The sequence below is a fragment of the Papaver somniferum genome, chromosome 11, assembly GCF_003573695.1.
Source record: "Papaver somniferum cultivar HN1 chromosome 11, ASM357369v1, whole genome shotgun sequence".
NCBI lineage: Eukaryota > Viridiplantae > Streptophyta > Magnoliopsida > Ranunculales > Papaveraceae > Papaver > Papaver somniferum.
This window is the reverse complement of record NC_039368.1, coordinates 51,324,771-51,350,639: the sequence shown is the minus strand read 5'-3', so window position 1 is coordinate 51,350,639 and position 25,869 is coordinate 51,324,771. Positions and strand designations below refer to the sequence as shown.

Genomic DNA, 25,869 nt, shown 5'->3' with positions numbered 1-25,869 from the left:
CTCGAGGATATCACGGGATTTCTGGTTATGTTTGGGAAGAGTTCTTGTGGCCTGAGCGTGTTTGATACATGCTGGGATGTGTGGAAGAGTGTTTGGATGGAGGTTGACTACAACAGACGCATGAAGAAGACAATAATGGGAAGAAAACTTCTTGGGAATATTTTCATTGACTGCCGAGTAATGGGAAGATTTCTTGAATTAATGTGGAGTTATTCTTGGTCCAAAGGTGTATAAATAGGTTGCTGGGCTCGAGCAGAAGGGTGATGGAGAGTTTGGGAGATTACAGAGCATCACAGAGTCGAGAAAATCAAGTTGCAGAAATCACCATTTCTGCTGCTGTGAAGAACACGAAGAACAAAAGACCCACAGAGACAGTCGTTTATCAACAGTGACAACGACAAAGGGGTGAGGGTCGTATCCTACAACATCAATGACAGTTTACATATATCGTTCTCTGTAACAGTTCGGTTTGTAACATTTATAACTGTTACAAACCCGGTTTTTAATAGTTTTTCTCCATTTCATCTTTGTAAACACCTTTTGATCAATAAAAATGAATTTTGAGTGTGTTTCCAACATGATGATGATCTAATTCTCCCATAACCAAGGCAATGAGGAAGCTATTCACGCATGAATGATTGGTAACTGTTTTATTCTCTCTAATTTATAATTTATAATTCACTCACACTGCTTTGCAGAGTTTTAAATTGTTTGCATGATTTTCTTAAGTACTTGTGATCTAATTTGATAGGTTATACTTTGTTTAGATAATCTATGCTTAGGGAATACAATTAATGTTTGAGAATATGCCTGATTATTTGTGAATTAAGAAATAATAGACTTTGAAGATAATTAGAGTTTTGGATTATTTACCTTAACTTATTCATGTGTGATAGTGAAATCAGTGTCTTGGTTATTTTTAATATCTTGAAATCAATTTTGCAATAAGTTTTCTATTTTCGAGTTTTATAAGTCTAAAAATCTTTTGCTTTCACAAGTCTCAACGAACCTATTACTACCACAACTCAATTGAAAATCACATCATATATAAAATTCAAAGAGTATTTCATGAGTCACACAAGATCATCATTCTACCTTGTTCAATCTCAAAACCTACAAAAGAAAACTCCTAGACTCTCACTCAGAGCAAACCGTTCCACAAAGGATAATCTTTATAGAAAACCCTATCAAGCTTCTTCTGGAAATTTTTGGTTCTCGTCTTCAAATCCTGGACCGCCTTCTCAAATCTTGCCGACTCCAAAGCAAGTGCCATCTCCTCCTCCAGTAGAGCAGTGGTAGCAGAAATTGCATCAGCAGCCTCCGCCTCCTTATGAATTTTGATCATCTCAAGCCGATGACGAAGCCAGCCTACATTGCACTGTAAAGTTTCACAATTCGAAATCATCTCGTACCACTTGTACAGTTCATGATTCTTGACATCTCGCAGACGCATCTGGTTCATCTCCTCAATGATCGGCAACAGCCCTACAACTGTAGTCAGGAGGTTTGGGAGGAAGCCTTTCCATACTTCGGTCGTAGCAATGTATCAGTACTTTCTCTTACAGAGGCGCATGACACTTCGGAACGAAGAATCCACCAACCACCTCATTGTCCGGGAAAGTGTTAATCAGGGAGCCTAAAAAAAAATCCCGGATGTTGGGTATTCATGAGCGTGAACTCTATCCCCAACCTCCACGGATTCAGCAGAGTCTTTGCAGACACGGTTACTGCTAACGTCAACCGCGACCACGGATTTCCCATTCTTCCTCTTTCTAGCATCAACAACGACACGAACATCAACCTGCGATGAATTAAAGGAGTATTTAGTTTTATTGGAGCGTCAAGCATGGTAAAACTCCAGTTGAGAAGCTATGGAATCACTTACAGATGCTCCAGCTTCAACATGAGCTGACCTGTATCAAGCAGGAGCTTTAACGGTATGTTTGGATCTCAAGCTATAAGGAGGATGATGATTCTTTTGGTTATTCTGCAACAAAATGTTTTCTTTTAATCAATCACACTGATCGAACGGAGATAAGAGAAATATGTAACTCACTGAATCAGATACTGCCGCAGCATGCTCGGTGTGAGACGCGCTTTTCAAAGAAACACTACTTCCAGACATGATGATGAGAAGTATGGTCGTGATCAAGATTTATTCTGATAGTGCGCGAAGGCAAGAGATAATGAACTGTTTATATAAGAAACCCTAAGCATTGCAAGTCGAAACGTGGATACTTATCTCATAACGGGTAGACAAGTTTGTTGCGGTTTAAACTGAAACCCTAACTCTCGAATCAGAAGCATGACGAATGGGAGAAACGTAACAATACTGGGAACTAACAGTTTGGGCGTGGTCAACATCTGACAGACCACATGTTTCATAGATAGCTTATGCATTTGTACCTCGTGGATAATTACTGACTACATGGACATTGGTCCGCCAACTGGAGGTATGAAGAAGATTTGGAACAAGAATATGCCAAGGGATTATGGTTCAAAAATAATCTCTAAAGAGTCTCTACAACCAATTTCGCAAGCAACCAGAAAGCGCCTACTTCAACAAAAAATAGATAATTATGAAAGATTCATGATCAAAACTAATCGTCAGATTCATCGGAATCATCAGATCTGTCAGAGTCATCATCATCGTCTTTCTCATAATCCTCTTCTTCGTCGGAATCATTGTCGGGGCCATTGACGAAGTCTGGGTGAATATCAGGATCGCTTGAGTCCCAGTCAGCTTCGACTTGTTTCGCAATCTCTCTGTTACGCCGGTTTGGCTTAATCTTGCGATCCCGTGGAACCCACACGGGTTCATTTTCTGAAGCATCAGAGTCGGAAGGTACACCATCATCTTGAGATCGAAGATTCTCCTCAGTCGCTAGCACTCTACGTCGGATTTGGTCCCTTCTATGCTGACGATCATCTATTTTATCATCCTCGGCTTTTCTCTTCATAAGCTCATTATAAGTGAATCTCTGGTCATTAAGGGGTGTGCTAGGCTTTGCTCTCTTAGCATGGTTCATCTTAGCTTGCGATTTGGCTACAAAAGCTTTGGAATCTTCATCAGAAGAGCTGGAGGAGTAATGATAATCATAATCACTCTGCTGGAAGTCACCATTTTCTGGAACCAGAAGCACGGAATTACAAATATACTAATATTAGCATCTGCAAAAATGGTAATTCTAAACTCTTACCTATTTACGGTTTCACGAACTTAGTGATAACATCATAAAACTCCGAAAACCTGCTTACTTTTTCAAACCTACGAAAGTGAGCAAAAGACTTATCATTCAAGAGTCAACACTGACTTTTCATGAAACTATGAACAATTCACATGAACTCTTCATGTGAACATCTCATGATTTTATACCACAAAACACACATCATAAAATCATGAAACACAATTGTTTATCTCTAACAATTACTTCAAATTTACTATTTGATTTTATTTTATCAAAAAACTCACGTGCGCATGTTAAAAAAAAAAAACTTTACGTGGGTTAATTTTTTGCTCAATCGAGCACTCATCTATGAAACGGTTTTTTTTTTCTATTTTTACAGGGATCCACATATTTCAAATAAAATTTTGAAAGTTCAAAACAAAATTTTATCATGAACTACAGGTTTTTTCAAAATTTCCTTTAACCCTAAGGATCATTATTTATTACTTTTACGAACAATTCTACGTTTCTAAAAGTATTTGCAAAGTTCATGCTTTGAAAGTAAATTTGGGTTTTCATGAAACCTAATAAACAAAAACTTTTTCTACTGCAACTAGACCATGTCTATGCAAAATTTTATGTATCTCTTCCATATTAGGGATTTTTGTTCGTTTCCTAAACTAACGAAACGGGCATTCATACGTTTTTATTTTAAAATTCTTCATAAATCCTACGCATGCTTGCAACTATGGGATTTTTTTGTTTCGAACAACTCATGAATCATAGAACGAACAACAACAAAAAAATTGCACTTACCTGTCGCCGGCCGGAAACTGATCGGCGCTGGTTTTCCGGCAAACTTTTTTCCTTCCCCGCTGAACACGTAAAGGTGATGAAGAGAAGAGGTGCACGGTTTAACAAACAAAAAGAATTAATTAGGGCTTCACCCTTTTATATTATTTCCAAAACCTAAAACACCTGGGTTTCCTCTTTTGGGTTTGTGCCCACGAGCGCTAAACTGACCAAAACTGGGCTTTTAACTGACCAAATCAGCAACACCTCATCTCTCCGCGCCCACAAAATAAAGCACTACCACGCTATTAGGATCCTTACTCAAATATTTGCCCGTAAGTGACACCATTGCGAAAAATCGAGGATTCTGAACAAACCTTTGTAGACTAAGTTCAACCACTGATCTCATCGACTGTAAATCACCATTTAATGCATTACCGCGGAACATGACTATTCCCCACTAAGCAGGGGACTTAATGTTGATGGTGGATTTTCAGCAAAGGGTAAAACCGTAAAATCATGAGGCGTGTTTTTGACACGGCTTTCAGGCATGCAACGATTCATATTTTACGAAGCCTTGATGAATATGTTGTCGAAAAGCCCCACTGGCTGAGCGATTCGACCCCTGGTATTTCATCATGCCCTTTATGAAGATTAACAGTTCCATGACTGCAGGAGAGAGACCCCCCTCCACATAGAAGAAACGATTTGGGCGGCTCTTCATAGATTCAGAGCAAGAACGCCTTCAGGACGTCGGTGACACTCACTGTTCCCTGACTATGTGGAGAGACCGTGTATAGATTGAGGCGGTTCTCCGTAGATTGAGAGCAGTAACACCTTCAGGTCGTAAACAACACCGTGACTCCCTGACTATGCACCATTCAGAATGGATGTGACACCTTAACTGGCTAATATTCTTTATGCAATAAATTAATTCTGCCGAGACATTCACCACTGAATTCCCATAATGATCTATTATTCCTCCTATTCCATGGTCAAATCCACGGCCTGATACCATGGATGGCAATAACCATTGCTCCTATTCGATGGTGGAATCCACGGCCTGATCCCATGGAATGGCAATAACCATTGCTCCTATTTCATGGTCGAATCCACGGCCTGATCCCATGGAATTGCAATAACCATTGCTCATATTCCGTGGTCGATTCCACGGCCTGATCCCATGGAATGAAAATCACCATTGCTCCTATTCCATGGTCGAATCCACATCCTGATCCCAGGGAATGGCAATAACCATTGCTCTAATTCTATGATCGAATCTACGGCTTGGTCTCATAGAATGGCAATAAACAACTGTATTATCTCATTACTCTGATTTCGTGGTCGAATCCACAGCTGATCCTATGAACTGATAATAAATAACTACTCATTTTATTACTCCGTTTCATAAATTATTCTCCACTAAATTTCATGAATTAGTAATAAATTCTCAACAACCGGGCATCTAGACCATCACTGAGTAAGCCCCACAAAAATGGTGCAAGTGTACTCGACAATGATGTACGACTGAGCGCCCGTATGCACAAACGAGCATAAAAAAACATGAACAGATGAGGGATCCTACACAAAACTGGAGAAAACAACAAATAATAATAAAATGATAAGGGGCGCCCAGGGGCCGGGCCCACCGGACGGCCGTCCATGCCCTAGCTGTGGACGGTCCCATGCCTCCTTTATTATTTTGCCCTATTTTTTTTATTTTCATGAACTCATGAAAACTCCTTGATTTTAGCAACTTTCCTTGTTTTTATGCAAAACTCATGAATTTCCCATGACTTCATGGATATATGAAATAATATTATAAAATAGGGAAAGGTGTGCGGGACGGGGAAACCTAGCCGTCCGGCCATGCCCAAGCCGTGGACGGTCCCACACCTCACAATCCCTAGCCTTTTATAATTATTGTTCCCCAATCTTTTGAAACTCCTCAGTTTCAACAAAACTCATGGATTCTCCATAACTTCAAGGATTCATGAAAAATAATATTATAAAATAGGAAAAGGTGTACGGGACCGGGCAACATAGCTGACCGGACATGCCCTAGATGTGTCCGGTCCCACGCCTTGCAATCCCTTTTCTTTTATACTTATTATTTTCCTCAATTCATGAAACTCCTTGGTTTGAGCAAAAATCATGATTTCGTCATAACTTCTCAAATTTTGCTCGAATCATGAAAAACCAAAAGCCAACATGGTCACACGACCGGCTAGCCTCCCGCGACAATTTTAAATATTAAAATACACTTATTTTAATATTTACAAAATATTGATCAATTGAGCATACATGCTCATTCTGACAAAAAATCAAGAATTTCAGTCAAGATGAAACTCTTCTGAAAATTCACAATGTTGCTCGAACGCACATCAGAAAATACTGAAACTCTCAGTACGGAGACATGGACACCATGGAAACGCGTGCATGCCTTCATGACCGACCTGAGTCATCCCTAGGGCTTGCACAAAGCCGGTCCCACACGTTTTCATAATTCTAACCTAATTTGCTCAATTGTTCATATTAGGCCCAAACTCTCTCCAACCAACCTGAGGATTGCTCAAACGGCCAACAACTGGTCACGTGACCACCAAGAGCTGGTCCCATGCTCTCTTGGTCGGTCCCCATCTTTCATACCTTGGTTTTATCACCTAATGCAGAACCCAACAATATTTCAGTAAATGATGAAACCGACATTTAATCATCATTCTTTCACCAATCCTCAAACGGAGAACCCTGGTGCATGCTCACTCGAGCACTGGGTACCACATGGACCCCCATCATCCCATGTGGTAAGTCCCTCTATCACTCATGACCTATTTTCAGTGATTCATCAACTATGATCTGAAATTAGGGTTTTGAATAAAATGTTCTACGAATCGTCATTCTGAGCAAGATTTAGGAACTAATGAATTTATATTATTCAGCAGCCAACATCTGAATTAATCATATAATATTTGGTAGTCTACCAATATTTTAATATTTTATTGGGTCACGTCACCGATAAATATTTCATCGAATTGAGCATACTTGCTCAGTTGCTCAAATATTGATCCAACTATCAATATTTGGTAATTTATCAGTAATTTGTCAAATTGAGCATACTTGCTCAATTCCAAGAACAAACTATCAACATTCGCTATTTTTTCGAATTGAGCAATACTTGCTCAATTGCACGTCAAATCATCAATAATCATTAATTTGTCGAATTGAGCAATACTTGCTCAGTTGCTCACCAAATTCTTAATATTCAGTAATTTGTCGAATCGAGAAATACTTGCTCTCGCTCAAGTACTGGTCAGTAATTCAACAATACCAACATCCCATCGGATAACTATATGTTCGATCCATGAATCGCTGAGCAATCACCACTTATGCTCGATTCAACAAAATCTCGACTCACTGTCTAAACAGTCAACAAATGACTAACCAATACACGTCTTTCATACAGACTCCACGATTCGTGAGACATTAATCACGTAAAATTGGGGGATAACAACTAGGGTTTTGGTATAGCGGCCTACAACACGTTGGTTCATCCACAACGATAAATGTGAGTGAGTCGTGTCAACGGTTAGATGAGTTAGCAAAGTAGTGGGTAAATGATCAACCAAGTCTCCGCACGACCTGGAAATGGTTTCATTACGATCTCCCACTTTCCCACTCTTTCACTCAAGAAACCGTCACAATTACAGGGATCAAGGTGTTCACGACTCTGACAATATAAATAAGTATATGAATCCATGATTTAGAAAAACAGACAACGAATGGCTATCAACCGTCTACATAGAATTCTTCTCGAGCAATTATTCTCAAGAATTCACCAATCTATCAGAACTTATTCGAACTCATCAGTTCACCACAAGTTGCAGAAACCTCCAACACACCCATAATCCTTAATCATCACTGATCCCACACAATTCTCAGCTTTCCTCCTACAGATCAACCCATCTCCCTCTATGCAACCGAATTGAATCGGGAACGACCACTGACTTGGTTTAGGCCGCAGTCTTACAGATTGATCTCTCGAATCTAAGCACTCCCTTTGCAGTGCATTTGTGTGAGGTTGAACATTTTGCCCGGTCAAGGAGTCATGATAACAAGTTCGTCTCTTCACTTCCCTAAAAACCGGCGAATTGTTTTTCCCCATCTACAACTATGGATACAATATCGAGACAATACAACAACGAAGTATGTTTACTTGATAATAGGTTCGGACTTAACCAAACACAACAGGATTGCTATCAAGTAAATAAGAATTAACGTTTGTGTAATTTACTTTAAATTATAATAACAACAATTATAATTACGGAAATTAAAAGTAAATGACACAACAAGATTTTGTTAACGAGGAAACTGCAAATGAAGAAAAAACCCGGGACCTTGTCCAGAATTCAATACTCTCAGGATTAAACCGCTATACAAAATCAAACCAACTTCGTATAGTTGAGACCAAGCAACTAAATCTATAGTTCACCTAGTTTCGTCTGTATTCCCACGCCTCCAACTTGTAATAAGTCACGTAATTGGAACCATTCCTTTGGTTCGTATTCCAAACAGTAAATGTTAGAGCATAGATCGGTTGAACCCACCAAGCGTTGGTATGTCAAGTTTGGTTGTAATATTTTAGTGAATCAAAACTCATGTTAAGAGTCGCTTGGTTATGTACTAGAGTCAACTTCATATAGGTTAGCTTGAAAGTATTAGGATAATGAGACTTTACAAGTATTGCGAAGACTTGAAGATGTGAAGAAGCAAGGAGCTACAACGACAATATCATCCTTCCACTTGAGGTTAGTGATATTTGACTTGAGCTGTTTCATTCCCTAATGTATCTTTCAAGTCGTGCATATTGAAAACAACACTGCAAAGCATGATTGAACTCTATATAGACATAGTATTAAGGAATACAATATGAAGTTTATTGTTTAACCATTAAAATTTGTAGATAAGAAATCTCCATAATCATTTGAATGTTGTTGTGATTATGTATGGGGTATGAGGTGAGGATTTCATCCTAGGGAACAATGTTTTACATGTGTTCTAAGGAAGTAAATTCATGAAATTGGTTTGTGAATCGAAAATGAAATCGCCAGGTGTTATTGGTTTTGTTATTCATTACATATCTTGTGAACAACCAATATGTGTTACTAGTATAACCGATCATGACTTGTTTGTGTTCTTGGTAAAACTATTCACAAAGGCCTGACTTATGTATTGGTATGACTTTTATTAGTGAAACAGATCTTAAGTAATCATCTGATATGGTATGATCGAGTTTGTGATTTTATATCTGACCAAATATGGGTAAAGGGGAACCGATCCTAGTAAGAGGTGCAGTACATCACAAAGGGGAATCGATCCTTATATGAGGTGCAGCAGGTTTATAGCAGAAAGGGGAACCGATCCTATGGACATGTGCAACACGTTTTTAGGAAAAGGGTAACCGATCCTATGGACATGTGCAACACATATAAGTTAGATACCATATATATGTGGGGAACCGATCCTAGTACTTAGTCAACCGAATTTTGGAAAGCAAGTGTGACGATTCACAATACTCACATGGAAGGTAGAACCGAAACTTGTTTTGGTAGAACCATTACACGCATGATTTGTGATTGAATGTTATTTGATCAATCACATAGTTCTTGAAAGTCAGATGAACTAATTCTAAACTTGTTTGGAAGTGTGGCAAATCGGTTTCAAGGTTGTAAGTATGAAAGAGTACTTACAAAGTAAGGATGTCGACATACTTTGAACACGTGCTGTGAATGTTTATTATTTAATTGTTCAAAGTTATTCCTTAATAGCTAAGGGAAGAGAATCCGAGGATCGAAACATAAATAAGTTAAGAATCTTTTAATTAAGGTTATCAATTTCATTTTTAGGAAAATAAGAATTAGTAATGTGCATTTACTAATTAGAGATTTTCTGAGAGATTTCGATCATTATTTTTGGACAGAGCATTTTCAGGAATTATGAAAACCGAATTTGTGATTTAATGAATATCATGAGAATATTTTCGGTCTTGGAAATTCCTTGGTGTCCAAACTTCCTAGTAACAACAAACTTCCTAGTCGATAAATACTTGAAGTTTGCATTCTAGCGAACTAATCCTTCGTAACAACAAACTACCTCTTGTTGTGCTGCTACTGGTGATGTCGCCTATTCGGAGAGGGGAGTAACCTAATTAGGCGAAATCTCTTACGGCCGCTCGTTTTAAAGTCTTCTTTGGGATTGAGAAGCTCTATTAGTACCATTGGTGGGAAACTAGATAATTGTGGTTTATCTTTTGTTTTCAATTGATTTGATTGACTAACGGTGGTTGAACTTTGATTGCACCTAGTTTGTTTATGCTTGAGGATCTTCTCTTATGATATCAGATTCACTCACTCTAGTTCAGAGTTTCGACAGGGATCTTTAGACTATTTGTAGTTCTAAAGACGATCTTGTGATAATCCATTGTTAAGAGATTCAAGTGATTGTGTGCAGGTGTTTATTGAAGATCTAAGAATATTTGAAGACAAAGAATATATTGAAGATTTATGATATGGGGTTCATAATCTTGGGTGTGCACAATACTTGTTTCGGTAAACAGATGATCCAATTAATAATCGGTTTTATCCTTGTGATAGAATTGGATTGATTAATTGAGTAGATCGGCATCAATACAATTCTTTGGATTAAGAGTGTTGATTGTAAAGTCTTAACGATTACTTTGGTAATTGAACATAAGATAGATCTAAGGACCTGACGAAGGAGTTTATGTTAAGATAAACAGAAGAGCCTTTGTCCGACTCATATCACTTGGTTGAAGAGAGTTGATACCAAACATATTTGTTGTTCCTTTACTGTTTGGAATACGAACCAAAAGAATTGATCTAAGTACGTGACTTATTTATAAGTTTGGGAATACAGACGGAACTAGGTGAACAATAGGTTTAGTTGCTTGGTCTCAACTATACGAAGTTAGGTGTAATTTTGTGTAGCGGCTTAATCCTTAGAGTATTCAATTCTGGACAAGGTCCCGGGGTTTTTCTGCATTTGCAGTTTCCTCGTTAACAAAATCTTGTTGTGTCATTTACTTTTATTTTCCGCATTATAATTGTTTTATTATAATTAAAGTAAATTACACAAACGTTAATCATATTTACTTGATAAGTGAATCCTGTTTTGTTTGGTTAAGTTTGAACCTTTTTATCAAGTAAACATACTTCGTTGTTGTATTATCTCGATCTCGTATCCATAGACAATCACACGAAGTGTGAACCGATTAGTTGCATTATCTCGACTCAGTCCATAGACAATCACTTTCGGAAAAAGGACTTATAGGTAGGAAAAGTTTTAGATTGAGGTATATTTGGGTACCCTCGTCTTTTCAATTGGTATCAGAGCAGACAAACACGAAAAGATCTAATAATATGTGTTTGGTGCGATCCAACCTATAAGAAATTGAATCTATGCATGATTCAGTTAACGTTATGCAAGAGTTTGAATACTCAAAAGTTGAAGATGTTACTACTTCGTTAACTCATGATCCAGGAGTTGCGAAAACATCTGTGTCCATCTCTGATGGAAAAGAAGATGCTGATAAAGAGTTGGTAAAACTCCTAAAGCCTATAAAATCTCTGTCTTCTAAAGTGGTGTTATTAAAGACAAAGACAAATCTTCTTAAGCAGGAGATCAGAAATAAAGACATTCAACTGAAGATTCTAGCCATAAAGAATATGAATCTCACTGTCAAATTAGAAGCTCTTGGTAAATCTCTTTCTCAAGAAAAAGAGATACGTCCTATGATTCTGACTAATGATGTTGTTGTGATTCCTTCTGATAATGAGGAAACTTAAATTCCTTGCTCGACTTTTACAGAATGTGATAAAACCAGTTTAGTCACATCTGAAACAGATCAAGATGATGGTAGTTTGCCTAACTACATCAAGTCAGAAGAGTATGAAAAACCAGCTTCTAGATCTACTGATGATCAAACGAAATCTTGTCCAAAGGAAAATTTGAACCGATTCCGTGATGGTAATATTAAGGAATACAATTTTCAGTCACCTTGACAGGAAACTTATACTTCTTTAACATACGGTGGTAAATTTTTTGAAGGAAGTTTCTTGTCTTAAAAAAACTGAAAGATCATTCATCGGTAGAAAAACAGATTATACCACATCCCGATAAGATCAACTCAAAAGAGTCGGAGGAAAGAGTTGATAGTCGCTTCTGGAAAAAGGTTCCTTCTCACCTATATAGAAACAATTCTAGTTTTGATAAAGAACGACTCCAGAAGGAAGGTAAAGGGAGAATCTCTGCTAAAAAAAATAATCAGGAATTCCCGATAGTTGTTTCAGACAATCACACTAATGTGGATAATAAGGAAGTTCTTAGAATGAGAAAATCTTATGAAAATCTCATCGAAAGAATTAAGAGAGATTTATCTATCTCCGAGAATTCTCACATTAGTACAGTTTCTCCACATGATCATATTTCTAGAGTTAGGAAAGATCATCGCCTGGGGAGAAATTATTTTGGGTAGAAATTCCCGAAGAGAAACATGAACCATGTTTCTGATATTCAATGTAAGCTAGAAAAAGCTAAATCCGATGCAACTTAGTTGTATCAAAATTGTGCACTCTCATCCCTTTCTGTGCTCTTAATTTTGGATGAGAAAAGCACATAAAAACAAGGGCACATGTTAATGGTAGTTCCCGTTTTCGGAAATAAGAGATATTCATGGAATGTCTTTTGATTCTACTCTTCAATAAAAAGAAAAGTTCGAGAACATATTTCTATATATTTTCGAAAAACTTGTTTCAAAAAAAAATATCTTCTCTTAGGTTTATTGTCTTTCCTTGATAAGGATGTCTCTTATAACTCGCAGTGTTACAAGGAGAGATAGAAGGGAAGCACGAAAAGTAAGAAACTGTCAAGGGTTCGTCCCATATCGAAGAATCAGGAAGATTATCTCGAGAATCGAACCTAATCATAACTCTGTTAGATCTCAAGAAGAATCATGTCTTTTTGCTATCAACGATCCATATTTTACCAAGTGGTTTCCCAATGATGGTATGAGTAATGTTATGCATGAGTTTGAAGAACTCATAGGAAATCTCTTTACTTTGGTTCAAGATCGGGGTGAACCAAAAGATAAAATAAAAGAGATGAAAGGTGAACTTGGAGATTTGAAGCTTCAACTTGAAGTTCTCGAAAAACAGAGAATGGGTGCGGACAAGTCTCTTGAGACATGCTTTAAGAGTTTGAACACTGAAGAGACCTCAGTGAACAACAAGAGCACCACTAAAGATTAAGTTATTTGCTGTAATACTTAATCAGAAAAATACACATCAATTTTTGATTTCTTTAAATGATTGTATTAGTCTATTATGAATAAAATTATTTGATTTATAATTTTTCTTGTGATAGTTTTCGGTTTACATATCCTGTTCATGAATGCTTTTATCCAAATGCTATGTATGTTTATGGGATATTTGATTTCGGTTTTCTAACCTTGATATTCGATCTCATAATGTTGTGAACCCTTGTGGTTTGGGTGACTTTTTGATTTAGCAGGATTAAGTTCTAGCCCATGTTGGTAGGCTTTACTAAAGAATCATGAGGGGTTCTAGTAAAAAAAATATGTGAAAAAGTCACGATATGTTGAATCGGTTTGGTTTAGCATAAAGGCATATGTGTTTCGACGGTTTTCAACTTTTGCATGCAATTGTTAAAACCGATTTTCAACTTTCTCTGGTAAAGGTTGGTTGTTGTTATTCTTTTGTTTTTGCATAAGGATGACAACATGATGATATTTCGATATCAATTATCTCTGGACGAATATGCAAACATATTGAAGAAGTGGATGCGAAATTTGAGGTAACGAGTTTGTTAGTTAATCGTTTTCCTGTTTAAGAAAAGCCTGAGTTTATTTCATATATGTTTATTGCTTTTGCTTAACAAATTTCGGTATAATTGATGTTTATTCCATTATATGTGTATGGATGCATGTGTGATTCAATTGGTTTCCGTTAAGAAAAACTATTGTTATCTTGCTTTATTGTGTGGTATCAATTGTTTAGGCTTACAAAATTTCGGTGCAATTGCGGTGCTTTAATGTCTATTTTGTTTCAATTGCTTCCGGTTGAGGTGAACAATTATGCAAGTTGATTTATTTGGTTTGTATGAATTATTTTTGGCTTAACGAAAGAAAAGGTTTACGGGATGAGTTGTTTAGTCCAATTCGATTCCGGATAAGAGAAACTAAGTTAATTCTGATCTTAGTTAGACTTATCGAAGCGAGGTTTCAGTTATTCAAGTCTAATTGAATGCCTTAACAAGAAATGCTAGTTAACTAACCTAGTACATATCTTGTTTAAAATTGAAAGGTCTAAGTTGATGGATAATAAGAACCCGGTGAGAAAAATAGAGTTATCTTTATTTTGGTCTTATCGAATAAGCGATTGTTTTTGTACAATCGGTTTAGCAAAGGAACTAAGGTGCTTAGTTGATTTTTGGTTTGCTAAACTAAAATGGAAAAATTGTTTCGGACAATTATTTCCTTGGTAACATATCAAAATAAAACTACTTGTTCGGTTTTGATATTGGTTATCAGAACATGGTGTGTGGAACCCTCGTGCTTAACTCTACAGGTTGCAAGTATATTTTGAGATTCGTAAGATTCTTTTCGTGTTGTCCTTTATTTTTTCGTTTCTTTGTCATTTTGTGACAAAAAAGGGGAGAAATATATGGATTAAACAAGTGATACTGGCATTGATTTTATATTGATTGGTATCACTAAGGAAAAGAACATTGGTGCTTAAACGTTTATGTAAACGAAAGAGTGAAAGCACATACTAAGGAGGAGTAACATATCATATTAAATGGTATAGAAAAGACGTGCGGATTGAAAATCTACCTATCTTCTTTAGGGGGAGTATTATCTTTGTTATTATAATGTCAAAAACGACATTTTTAAGGATTGAATGTATGCAGATTATTATGCTGTTGAATTCGGGAATCAAGTGTATGTGTAATGAATTCTTGTAATTTATTTATCCATATGATGTAAGAGTTTTGTCACTAAAATTGACAAAGGGGGATATTGTTAGAGCATAACTCGGTTGAACCCACCAAGTGTTGGTATGTCAAGTTTGGTTGTCATATTTTAGTGAATCAAAACTCATGTTAAGAGTCACTTGATTATGTACTAGAGTCAACTTCGTATTGGTTAGCTTGAAAGTATTAGAATAATGAGACTTTACAAGTATTGCGAAGACTTGAAGATGTGAAAAGCAAGGAGATACAACGACGACATCATCCTTCCACTTGAGGTTAGCGATATTTGACTTGAACTGTTTCATTCCCTGACGTATCTTTCAAGTCGTGCATATTGAAAACAAAACTGTGAAGCATGATTGAACTATAGATAGACATAGTATTAAGGAATACAATACGAGGTTTACTTCTTAACCATTAAACTTTCTAGATAAGACATCTCCATAATCATTTGAATGCTATTGTGATTATCTATGGGTATGAGGTGAGGATTTCAAACTAGGGAACAATGTTTTACATGTGTTCTAAGGAAGTAAATTCATGAACTTGGTTTCTGAATCGAAAAGGAAATCTCCAGGTGTTATTGGTTTTGTTATTCATTGCATATCTTGTGAATAACCAATATGTATGATTAGTATAACTATTCATGACTTGTTTGTGTTCTTGGTAAAACTATTCACAAAGGCCTGACTTATGTATTGGTATGACTTTTATTAGTAAAACCGATCTGAAGTAATCATCTGAGATGGTATAATCGAGTTTGTGATTTTATATCTGACCAAATCTGGGTAAAAGGGAACCGATCCTAGTAAGAGGTGCAGTACATCACAAAGGGGAATCGATCCTTGTATGAGGTGCAGTAGGTTTATAACAGAAAGGGGAACCGATCCTATGGACATGTGCAACACGTTTTTAGGAAAAAGGGAACCGATCATATGGACATGTGCAACACATATAAGTTAGATACCATATAGATGTGGGGAACCGATCCTAGTACTTAGTCAACCGAATTTTGGAAAGCTAGTGTGAAGATGCACAATACTCACATGTAAGGTAGAACCGAAACTTGTTTTGGTAGAACCGTTACACCCATGATTTGTGATTACATGTTATTTTCTCAATCACATAGTTCTTGAAAGTCAGATGAACCAATTCTAAACTTGTTTGGAAGTGTGGCAAATCAGTTTCAAGGTTGTAAGTATGAAAGAGGACTTACAAAGTAAGGATGTCGACATACTTTGAACACGTTCTGTGAATGTTTACATTTAATTGTTCAAAGTTATTCCTTAATAGCTAAGGGAAGAGAATCCGAGGATCGAAACATAAATAAGTTAAGAATCTTTTAATTAAGTTTATTAATTTTATTTTTAGGAAAATAAGAATTAGTAATGTGCATTTACTAATTAGAGATTTTTTGAGAGATTTCGATCATTATTTTTGGACAGAGCATTTTCAGGAATTATGGAAACCGAATTTGTGCTTCAATGAATATCTTGAGAATATTTTCGGTTTTGGAAATTCCTTGATGTCCAAACTTCCTAGTCTATATATACTTGAAGTTTGCATTCTAGCGAGCTAATCCTTCGTAACAGCAAACTACCTCTTGTTGTGCTGCTACCGGTGAAGCCTCCTATCGGTGAGGAGAGTAACCTAATTAGGCGAAATCTCTTACGGCCACTCGTTTTAAAGTCTTCTTTGGGATTGAGAATCTCTATTAGTACCGCTGGTGGGAAACTAGATAATTGCGGTTTATCTTTTGTTTTCAATTGATATGATTGACTAACGGTGGTTGAACTTTGATTGCACCTAGTTTGTTTATGCTTGAGGATCTTCTCTTCTTATATAAGATTCACTCAAACTAGTTCAGATTTTCGACAGGGATCTTTAGACTATTTGTAATTCTAAAGACGATCTTGTGATAATCCATTGTTAACAGATTCCGTTATGTGCGTGATTGATCACAATAGGTTCAAGTGATTGTTTGCAGGTGTTTATTAAAGATCTAAAATGATATTGAAGATTTCTGATTTGGGGTTCATAATCTTGGGTGTGCACAATACTTGTTTCGGTAAAAAGAGGATCCAATTAATAATTGGTTTTATCCTTGTGATAGAATTGGATTGATTAATTGAGTAGATCGGCATCAACACAATTCTTTGGATTAAGAGTGTTGATCGCAAAATATTAATGATTACTTTGGTAATTGAACATAAGATAGATCTAAGGACCTGAAGAAGGAGTTTATGTTAAGATAAACAGAAGAGCCTTTGTCCGACTCATACCACTTGGTTGAATAGAGTTTATACCAAACAAATTTGTTGTTCTTTTACTGTTTGGAATACGAACCAAAGGAATTGATCCAAGTACATGACTTATTTATAAGTTGGAGGCGTGGGAATACAGACGGAACTAGGTGAACTATAGGTTTAGTTGCTTGGTCTCAACTATACGAAGTTAGGTGTAATTTTGTGTAGCGACTTAATCCTGAGAGTATTCAATTTTGAATAAGGTCCCTGGGTGTAGATGGTGGATTTTCCGCAAAGGTTAAAATCGTAAAACCATGATTGTAATGCTCCTGATCTAGAAATCAGATGAGTATTGAGGCTCATGTCTCTCATCGAAGCATGAAATTTCATGCTGCATGAAATCTCATGCTGCATGAATCTCTGATTGAGAATACTATCTCTCAAAGTATATACCGATGTGCAGTCTCTTAGCTGAGGCAACGACGTATCTCATGAGTACTGAGAAATTTCAATAATTACTTCCATATAGAATCGAAAGATTAGACGGCTCCTAGACGACTTACCTGCTAATATATAGCAATAACATCTTCAAGATGTAACAATGTTTTCCTGACTATGTAAAGAAAATATGACGCTTCAACAAGCTCATATCGCTCAATTCTCAGATAATTAATGCTCCTAGACAGCATGCTTGCTAGTATAGAGCCACCAATTAATTATTTATAATCTTTAAGTTCATTAGATGAATATTTGGAAACATTCTATGTTCTTCATAATATTTCATTACTTCAATTCATGGTTTTCCCAGCAGAATTCCATGGATTAGTAATAAATATTCAGCGGACGGGCGTCTGAGCCGTTATCAGTAAGCCCCGACCAAAATGGTGCAAGTGTACTCAGCAATAATGCACAAACAAGCACCTGACACGAACGAGCATTCCAAAACACGAAGGAACGATGACCCTATGCAAAATAGAAAGAAAAAAATAATAATAAAATATTAGCAAAGGCGCCAGGGGATTGGGCTCACCGGCAGGCCAGTCACGTCATGGCCAGTCCCACGCCCAATTCTATATTTTATCATATTTTATTATTTTCCCTGATCTCATGAAAATCCCTTCATTTGAACAAATCTCCTTCGTCTCAAGGAAACTCCCCAGTCTCATGGTGTTTCCTCGTATCAAAGAAATAATAAAAAATTAGGAAAGGTGTCGCGGGACCGGGCCTACTAGTCGGCCGGTCATGCCCTAGCCGTGGCCGGTCCCACACCTCATGACTCCTCATTATTTTATTATTATTTCCCTCATCCCATGAAAATTCCCTGATTTCATGATATTTCCCTCAACCCATGAAAATTACATAAAATTAGGGAAAAGCTCACGGGACCGGGCTCATTGGCCGGCCTTCCATGCCCTAGTCGTGGTCGGTCCCACACGCCCTTGTCTTATTATTTTAATATTATTTGTTTCCCTCATATCATGGAAACTCCTTGATTTCATGATATTTCCCTAAAACCATGAAAATAATATAAAATTAGGGAAAGTGCCATGGGACCGCTCATTGGCCGTCCGAACATGCCTTGGACATAGTCGGTCCCACACTTCATGATTCCCTCTTTTATTATTTCCATAATCTCATGGAAATTCCTTGACATCATGAAATTCCTCAGTTTCATGGTATTTCCTTCACATCAGGGAAAATACATAAAATTGGGAAAAGTGTTGCGGGACCGAGCTTGCTAGCTGGCCGGCCATGCTCTAGCCATGGCCTGTCCCACACCTTGCAATCCCCTATTTTATTAATTATTTTCATCATCTCATAAAGATTCCTCAGTTTCAGCAAAATCCTGAATCCTTCATATTTTCTCAAAATGTTGCTCAAACGCGCATCAGAAAATATCGAAACTCTCAGGACTGAGACACGGACATTATGGTGACACGGGCATGTCTCCTTGACAGACCAAGGCCGTCCCTAGGGCTTGCAAAGAGCCGGTCCCACATGTTTTAACAATTTTGACCTAATTTGCTCAATTGCTCATATTGGGTCCAAACTTTTTCAAACAACTTGGAGTTTGCTCAAACGACCATCAGTTGGTCCAACGACCACCAAGGGTCGGTCTTATGCCCTCTTGTCTGGTCCCTCATCTCTTCATAATTAGGTTTCATCACCTAAAGCTGAGGCGAGCACTATTTTAATAAATGATTAAACCATCATTTAATCATCTTTTTACCTGGTCTTCAAGAGACTTTGGTATTTGCTCACTCGAGCATACAAGCACTACATGGACGGTCTATCATCCTATGTAGGCGGTCTCTCCTTCACTCCGTGGTTAATTTTCAATAAATCATCAATTGATCAAAAATTAGGTTTTCGAATCCAGAGCTCTGCAAAAACATAATTCTGAGAAGGTTCAAACACTAATAATTTTACGTTGATCCCGTGATCAAGACTTTAATTATTATACTCGGATCATATGTCAGCATCTTAAATTAACATTTTCATTTGGTCCCGATACCAACAATTAAGCATTTCGCTCGGTTCAAGGAGTCTCCTATGCACGGTCGTCTCCTCAATTCCGTAAAAACCAGCAAATCATTTTTTCCCATCTACTGATTGGCCACCACAGTGGGAGATCATTCTCTCGGTTGTAATCTCATATTTTCACAAGATGGCCGGTCTTAGGTCTGGGTTAGTTACGAATGAAAACGATGCTAGCACTAGCAACAATAACAATGACGATATTCCAGAAACTATTCTTGATTCTGACAATGGTGGTGACGTTACTCATCCTCAGCCCAATGATGGAAATCATCCTCTCTTTGGTCGGCATCCTGAGGAAGTCAGAGAAAATCCGCCTACCATAGGCGACCTCATGAAAGTGCAGGAAACTCTTGCCAAGAATCAGATTGATATGACTGCCACACAGAAGGAATTATTCAATTATCTAAAGACACTTACAGAAAAGGTGTCAGAGAAAACTCAGGAGAAAGGAAAAGCTAAAGAAATAACTTCGGACGCTGACCCTGAAATCACTCCGATCCACGAAGTACATGATGAAGAGGTTCCTAAATATAAAGTTGCAGAGTCGAAGGAACTGTCCAGTTTCACCACCCGTGAAGATTTGGAGCGCCTCTTGGAAGATCGTGTAAAAGATAAGACATCCTCTTCTATTCATCGTCACCAACTCCCATACCCTGCCGCTACACAAAGGATTCCTCTACCAAAAGGTTATGTTTCTCCAACGTTCACCCTTTATGATGGAACATGCAATGCTCGAGAACATGTTTCTCGGTTTCTGGAAGCTTTGGGTGAACATGAACATAACCATGTTGTCCGCCTCAAGAAATTTTCAAAATCTTTGAAAGGCAGAGCATACACCTGGTACAACAACGTCGCACTAGGAACTATCAAAAGTTGGGGAGAAATGATTAATGCTTTCTACATGAAATATTTCTTCGTTTCAGAGCAAATCACTCTCTCTGACCTCGGAAGGATGTTTCAAAGAAGCAACGAACATCCTAATGATTATGTGAAAAGGTTTAGGGTCCAATCCCTGGACTGTGATGATCCAAATGTCATGGAGCAACAACTTGTGGACTTGTGCATCAATAGAATGATCCTGGTCTACAGAGCTTTACTGGAAAATCTACGCTTCCAGACCTTTTCAGAACTTCATGAAACGTCTAAGAGATTGGCAACTACCGCACCCGCTTTACTAGAAAGGGCTAAGGCTACAAAAACTTAAGAACCACGAGAAACTCGAGGTAGCAGACGTTTAATCAACAAGCAGTACAATCTCCAACCCTCCATAAGACTTGTAGCATAAGGGAGCAAACGGAAAGCCGATCCATGCAAGCATACCTCAGCTCCTTCAAAAGCACAAAGGAAGGATAAGCAAGATGCACAAGCCCCTGACCAACGCACAGGAACTGAGCAAGAGGCACCTGAATTACCCTTTTCCATTGAAGAGGTGATCGAACTCCTGGATGTCTGGATCCAAGATGGTGCGATCAAGTTACCATATGTCAAGAAAGAACCAACTAAAAAGGACATGGAAAGTCCTTGTTACTGCCGCTTCCACAGGTTCGTCAATCATCCCACAAGTGACTGCAGATTATTGAAACACATATTCAGGGAAAAGGTTGAATCAGCAGAGCTTAACTTGGGTACTGAGGGAGTACACAGAGACCCCCTCTCAGTCAGAACTTCCACTCTCTCTGAACCACCTGTCAAGGAAGTAGTTCAATCCTTAATTGAACATGCCTGTGAATTATTGTACCTATCAAAGGCTCAAAGGAAAGACATGTTTGCTGCATTAAACCACATCGTGTCAGGAAAGCGTTTGGTGATCCAGGAGATTCTCCCTGAGCCTTCAATAATGGACAAAGAAATGTATGACTAGGGACTTCTCGCCACAGTTCATCTCAAAGGAAATGAGTTCAAACGAGCGTTGGTTGATGTTGGCACTACTGTCAATGTCACCCCTCTAAAAACTCTCAGATCTGCGGGTATCACTCGACAAGAAGCTATCCATGCTCCAACCTCAATTATGGATCATGGAGGGACGCCTAGAGACGCCTATGGATACATCACTCTCAAGATGAAGGCATACTCAACCTGGACAGAGACCAAATTTTATATAATCCGGGAAGATCCAGGATATGATATGATCCTTGGGCGTACGTGGATTCATACTGGAAAGGTAACTCCGACACCTTCAATACACATTTCTCCGTTAAAGAAAGCTCTAATTCGGAAGAAATAGAGGATGCTCCACCATTTGAGCATGTCAAAGCTTTAATGGAACTGAAACAAAATCCGGAAGAAAGTGCAAATGCTTTCGTCAAAAGGTTCCACGCTCAGGCAAGTCTTATTCCTCCTAATGCGTCCATTTTGTCAGTTTTCAACTATACTGCTTGGGTCTGAGGGCTTCTTCCTATCAACAACTTAGCTGTTTCAAAATGCTATGAGTGGATGACCTCACCTCAACAATATTACGCTAAATGGATGAATACGGATCTCCGTCCAATTGGACACTCCATCGGAAAGTTTATTGCTGAAGACATGGCTGAACATGACAAGCAGTATTATGGATACTTTCCTTTGCGTGAATGTCCATATGTGCCGCAAGACTGGAAGGCCCCACAACCGTGGAGCTCCACTACACGAGGAGTTCCTAATCAACAAAAGTTATTCAAGGCGCGAACGATCAAGCCTAACAAATTTCATGAAGGAGATTTAGTTCTTAAAGAAGCTAAGCGCAACCATCACTCCACGAGGAACTCTAATTGGGAAGGACCTATTATGGTTGCTAAATCCATAGCTGGAAGATACTACAAGCTAATCAACATGGATGACAGAACTGTACCAGTGGTACATGAGAATTGGCTCAAAGCATTTCACGCATGAGATCATTAGATATTTGAGGCATTAGACGTTTGAAATTCATGACGTCTGGATTTGACAGTTAGAATTTCCTTTCATTGTATTTCAATTCCTCCAAAACGTTTGCAATACTTGCATTCAATATTTGAATTCAACAATTTATCAAAGTTTATTTCAGTTTACTTAAAGAAAATCTCTATCAAATCCAAAGAAAATCCTCAATCATCTACTTATCCAAAACCAAGAAATAAAATCTCACGTCTCTCAGAATTTCAAGAGATTATCTAAAATAAATCAAAGAAAATCAGCAAAGAAAGATTTTCGCTCTTCTGCATCCTTCAAGGCTTGCAAAGCCGCCTTCTCCGTGTTCAGCTCTTCAGTCAGCCTAGCAATCTTGTCTTCCTTCTCCTTCACAACATCATTGGGAAAGGGTATGTTGTTCTCGCATGAGTCCTTGATAGCATCTATCTTCTTACGAAGCCATTTCACGTTGAAGCCAAGTCTTTCAGAATTCTCCAAGTTGAACTCCCAATCAAAGGTACATCTGGAGTAACAGTATTTCTGGACCTGGTGCATATATCATTTACAACACGCAATATAACACTTACTTGCATGGTTAAATAATTAGAATGCTTAGGGTATCTGGTAACGATGATGTGTCCAAACTTCTTCCATATCTTGTCATAAAAACCGGCATATCCAATAGGAACACTGAATCCACCAACTAGTTGGTGATACGGGAATGATGCGTCAAATGGAGGATAAAAATCAATTCCTGCACTTGGGTATTCATGCACCACTATACGATTCTCAATTACTGGAGAAACTTCTACAGACATGTTGACATCTTCCTCAGTCTCTTCTGCCCGCGGCTCAGCTTCGTCAGTCACTGAAACAACAACAATCGAAGTCTCAGTCTCCTTAACGATTTCGATAACGACCCTCTCATGTCCTTGAAGTGCAGAGATGTTTGTCCCTTCATCAATAACCTCTGCGCTGCTCGAGTTATCATTGTTGGTTTCAGTATTCCCAACTTCGGTATTTGGCATCTAATACGAAGATTACATAAGATTAGAGTAATCTAAACGAGGAAACCAAATGGAATCATAATCTACATCATGTAAGTGGTATAACGTTATCATAGTTCACTATTATACATTCAAGGCATTAACAAATAGCGTGGAAGTCATAAAACACGTTTTGGCAACAAACTCGCCTGAAAAGATTCACACTTCCCTGCATAAGATGACGAACTGGGAGAAATTGGTGTAGAATTTAAAATTTAATTATGTATCGTTCTCTTCGTATGTATGTTATCTACAACATATCAAAATTTCATAGCTATTGGATGAGCGAGTAAAAAGATGTAGCCAAAATATCGAACTACACGCCAGCTGAGAAATTTCTGAAAGTCTCCTGGAAGTTTACTGTTTCACTGATTTCGACCCCTAAATGTGCTCAAAACCTCAAAAGCTTCTTTCATAAAGATGAGAAATTTTCTGGGAATGAAGATACATGGATAGATCTCGAAAATCTGACATCAGACGAAGATTTTATGGCGTTTTTGCTAAAATACTGAGTTCTGAATTTTCTGGTGACGTATTTCGGCAAAGTTTTTCGTGTATTCACATGGATTCTCATTCATTCATTCATAAATCAACAATTTTATGCTTCTATGGATAAAATATAAGAGAAATACTTACTTGGGTGTTCTCTGAAACGTTCAAAGAATCAGAATTTCCCGTGTCAACATCAACAGTATTATTACTTCCATTCGGTTTTGAACCCCGAGAATTTTCTTTACCTACATCCTCCGAAGATGAACGAGCATCAGTACTCTCCACTTCCATGGATACATCCTCCTGGATATATTCTCAAACAATTAGCATTTTATCTACGAAGCATTATATTTGATTATATGAAGAGGTACTCACGTCATTCTCTTCTTCAGCACTCAAGTCAAGAACCGTTTGCCCAGCAGCAGAGAATTGAAGGCCGTCAATACTTGATGGAGTAAAATTCTGTAACCAAATAACGAATATTGGTTTTATGATCCTAATAATACATATAGGAAAGAGTCACGGCGGAAAAAGTATTGACGACTCACCAAAAAAACAACTGGGGACTTTATGGTGTTAGGAAACAGCTTGCAATTCTTGTTCCTGCCCTCTCCACCGTGAATAATTGTTTCTGCTTCTGAGAAGTTTACTTATATTCGAGGTCTCGCAGTACGACCGTTCTGCAAAAATAAATTGATGCAATAATCAAAAAGAAATTATTTTAATTTTATGAAGATTACGCAAAAGATACATACTGGTGAACATCCTAGAGATTCCTTTCGCTTATCGCTGCCAGATATATATTTCAATCTTGGTCGAGAATCAATCATCTCAGCAGAAGGAGGCTCTTTCACTAAAGGTTGGATAACCATTACGAAATCGTGCAAGTGTTCAAGATGTTGATCCCAGAAATCTATGTAACCTGGAGTTACATATGTAATTCGTTCAGAACAAGGGAACCAGTAAGATCTTCCTTCCACATGTGTGCAATCTAAACAGGTCTTAAGATGTTCCACTGATGGTTTCCTCCTTCGAAAAGTTGGAACACATTAATCCATACCCATTTGACGAGCTGCTCTATCGATGTTGTATTCTTCTACTGAAAAGTCTCCATACATTGTTGATATCAAATGACTCGGAGTACAACTCAACATGAAGGATCTCTCTCCATCACTCAAGTCAACACCAGATTTCAAAATCATACTTTCTTCAGTAGTATTGAAGGTGACAACTGAGAAACATAAGAAGGAATCGACACCTAGGGGCGAAAATTAAACTCAGATTCATTTTCTAACACATCAATGAGACGTGTCTTGGATTGAGGTTGCTCTGTAGACCAGCGCATAATCCTGGCATTATCCTTCTCAGGAAAAATACGACGAGCATCAGCAGCATTCAATCCTTGCAAGGTATTACGAGGAATAGGTGCATAATTCTTGAAGCGTTCCTGTTGATGGTGGTTTTTAGCTTAGGGTTAAAATCGTAAAACCTTGCATATGACGTCACTCTGCAAGGAAACGCTGTCGTGAGTGCTAACCTCTCCACCAACATATTTACTGAGCCATTCAATATATTTACATGAAATTTATCCAGACTGGCGAATGTAGCAACCATCCCAAACACTCTGTAAATTTCGTCACCTCGCCAATACAA

The 25,869-nt window shown here is 37.9% G+C and overlaps 1 protein-coding gene across 1 annotated transcript; it reads right to left on the bottom strand.

Moving 5' to 3' along the window:
- Positions 1 to 2,600: 2,600 nt before the first annotated feature.
- On the bottom strand, positions 2,601 to 24,507 carry LOC113324412. The gene is made up of 3 exons (XM_026572731.1): positions 24,361 to 24,507; positions 23,349 to 23,706; positions 2,601 to 3,127 (listed from the first exon to the last, which is right to left on the bottom strand). Exons 1-3 carry the CDS (start codon positions 24,505 to 24,507, stop codon positions 2,601 to 2,603), a joined length of 1,032 nt encoding a protein of 343 aa, XP_026428516.1.
- Between the last annotated feature and the right edge of the window lie 1,362 nt (positions 24,508 to 25,869).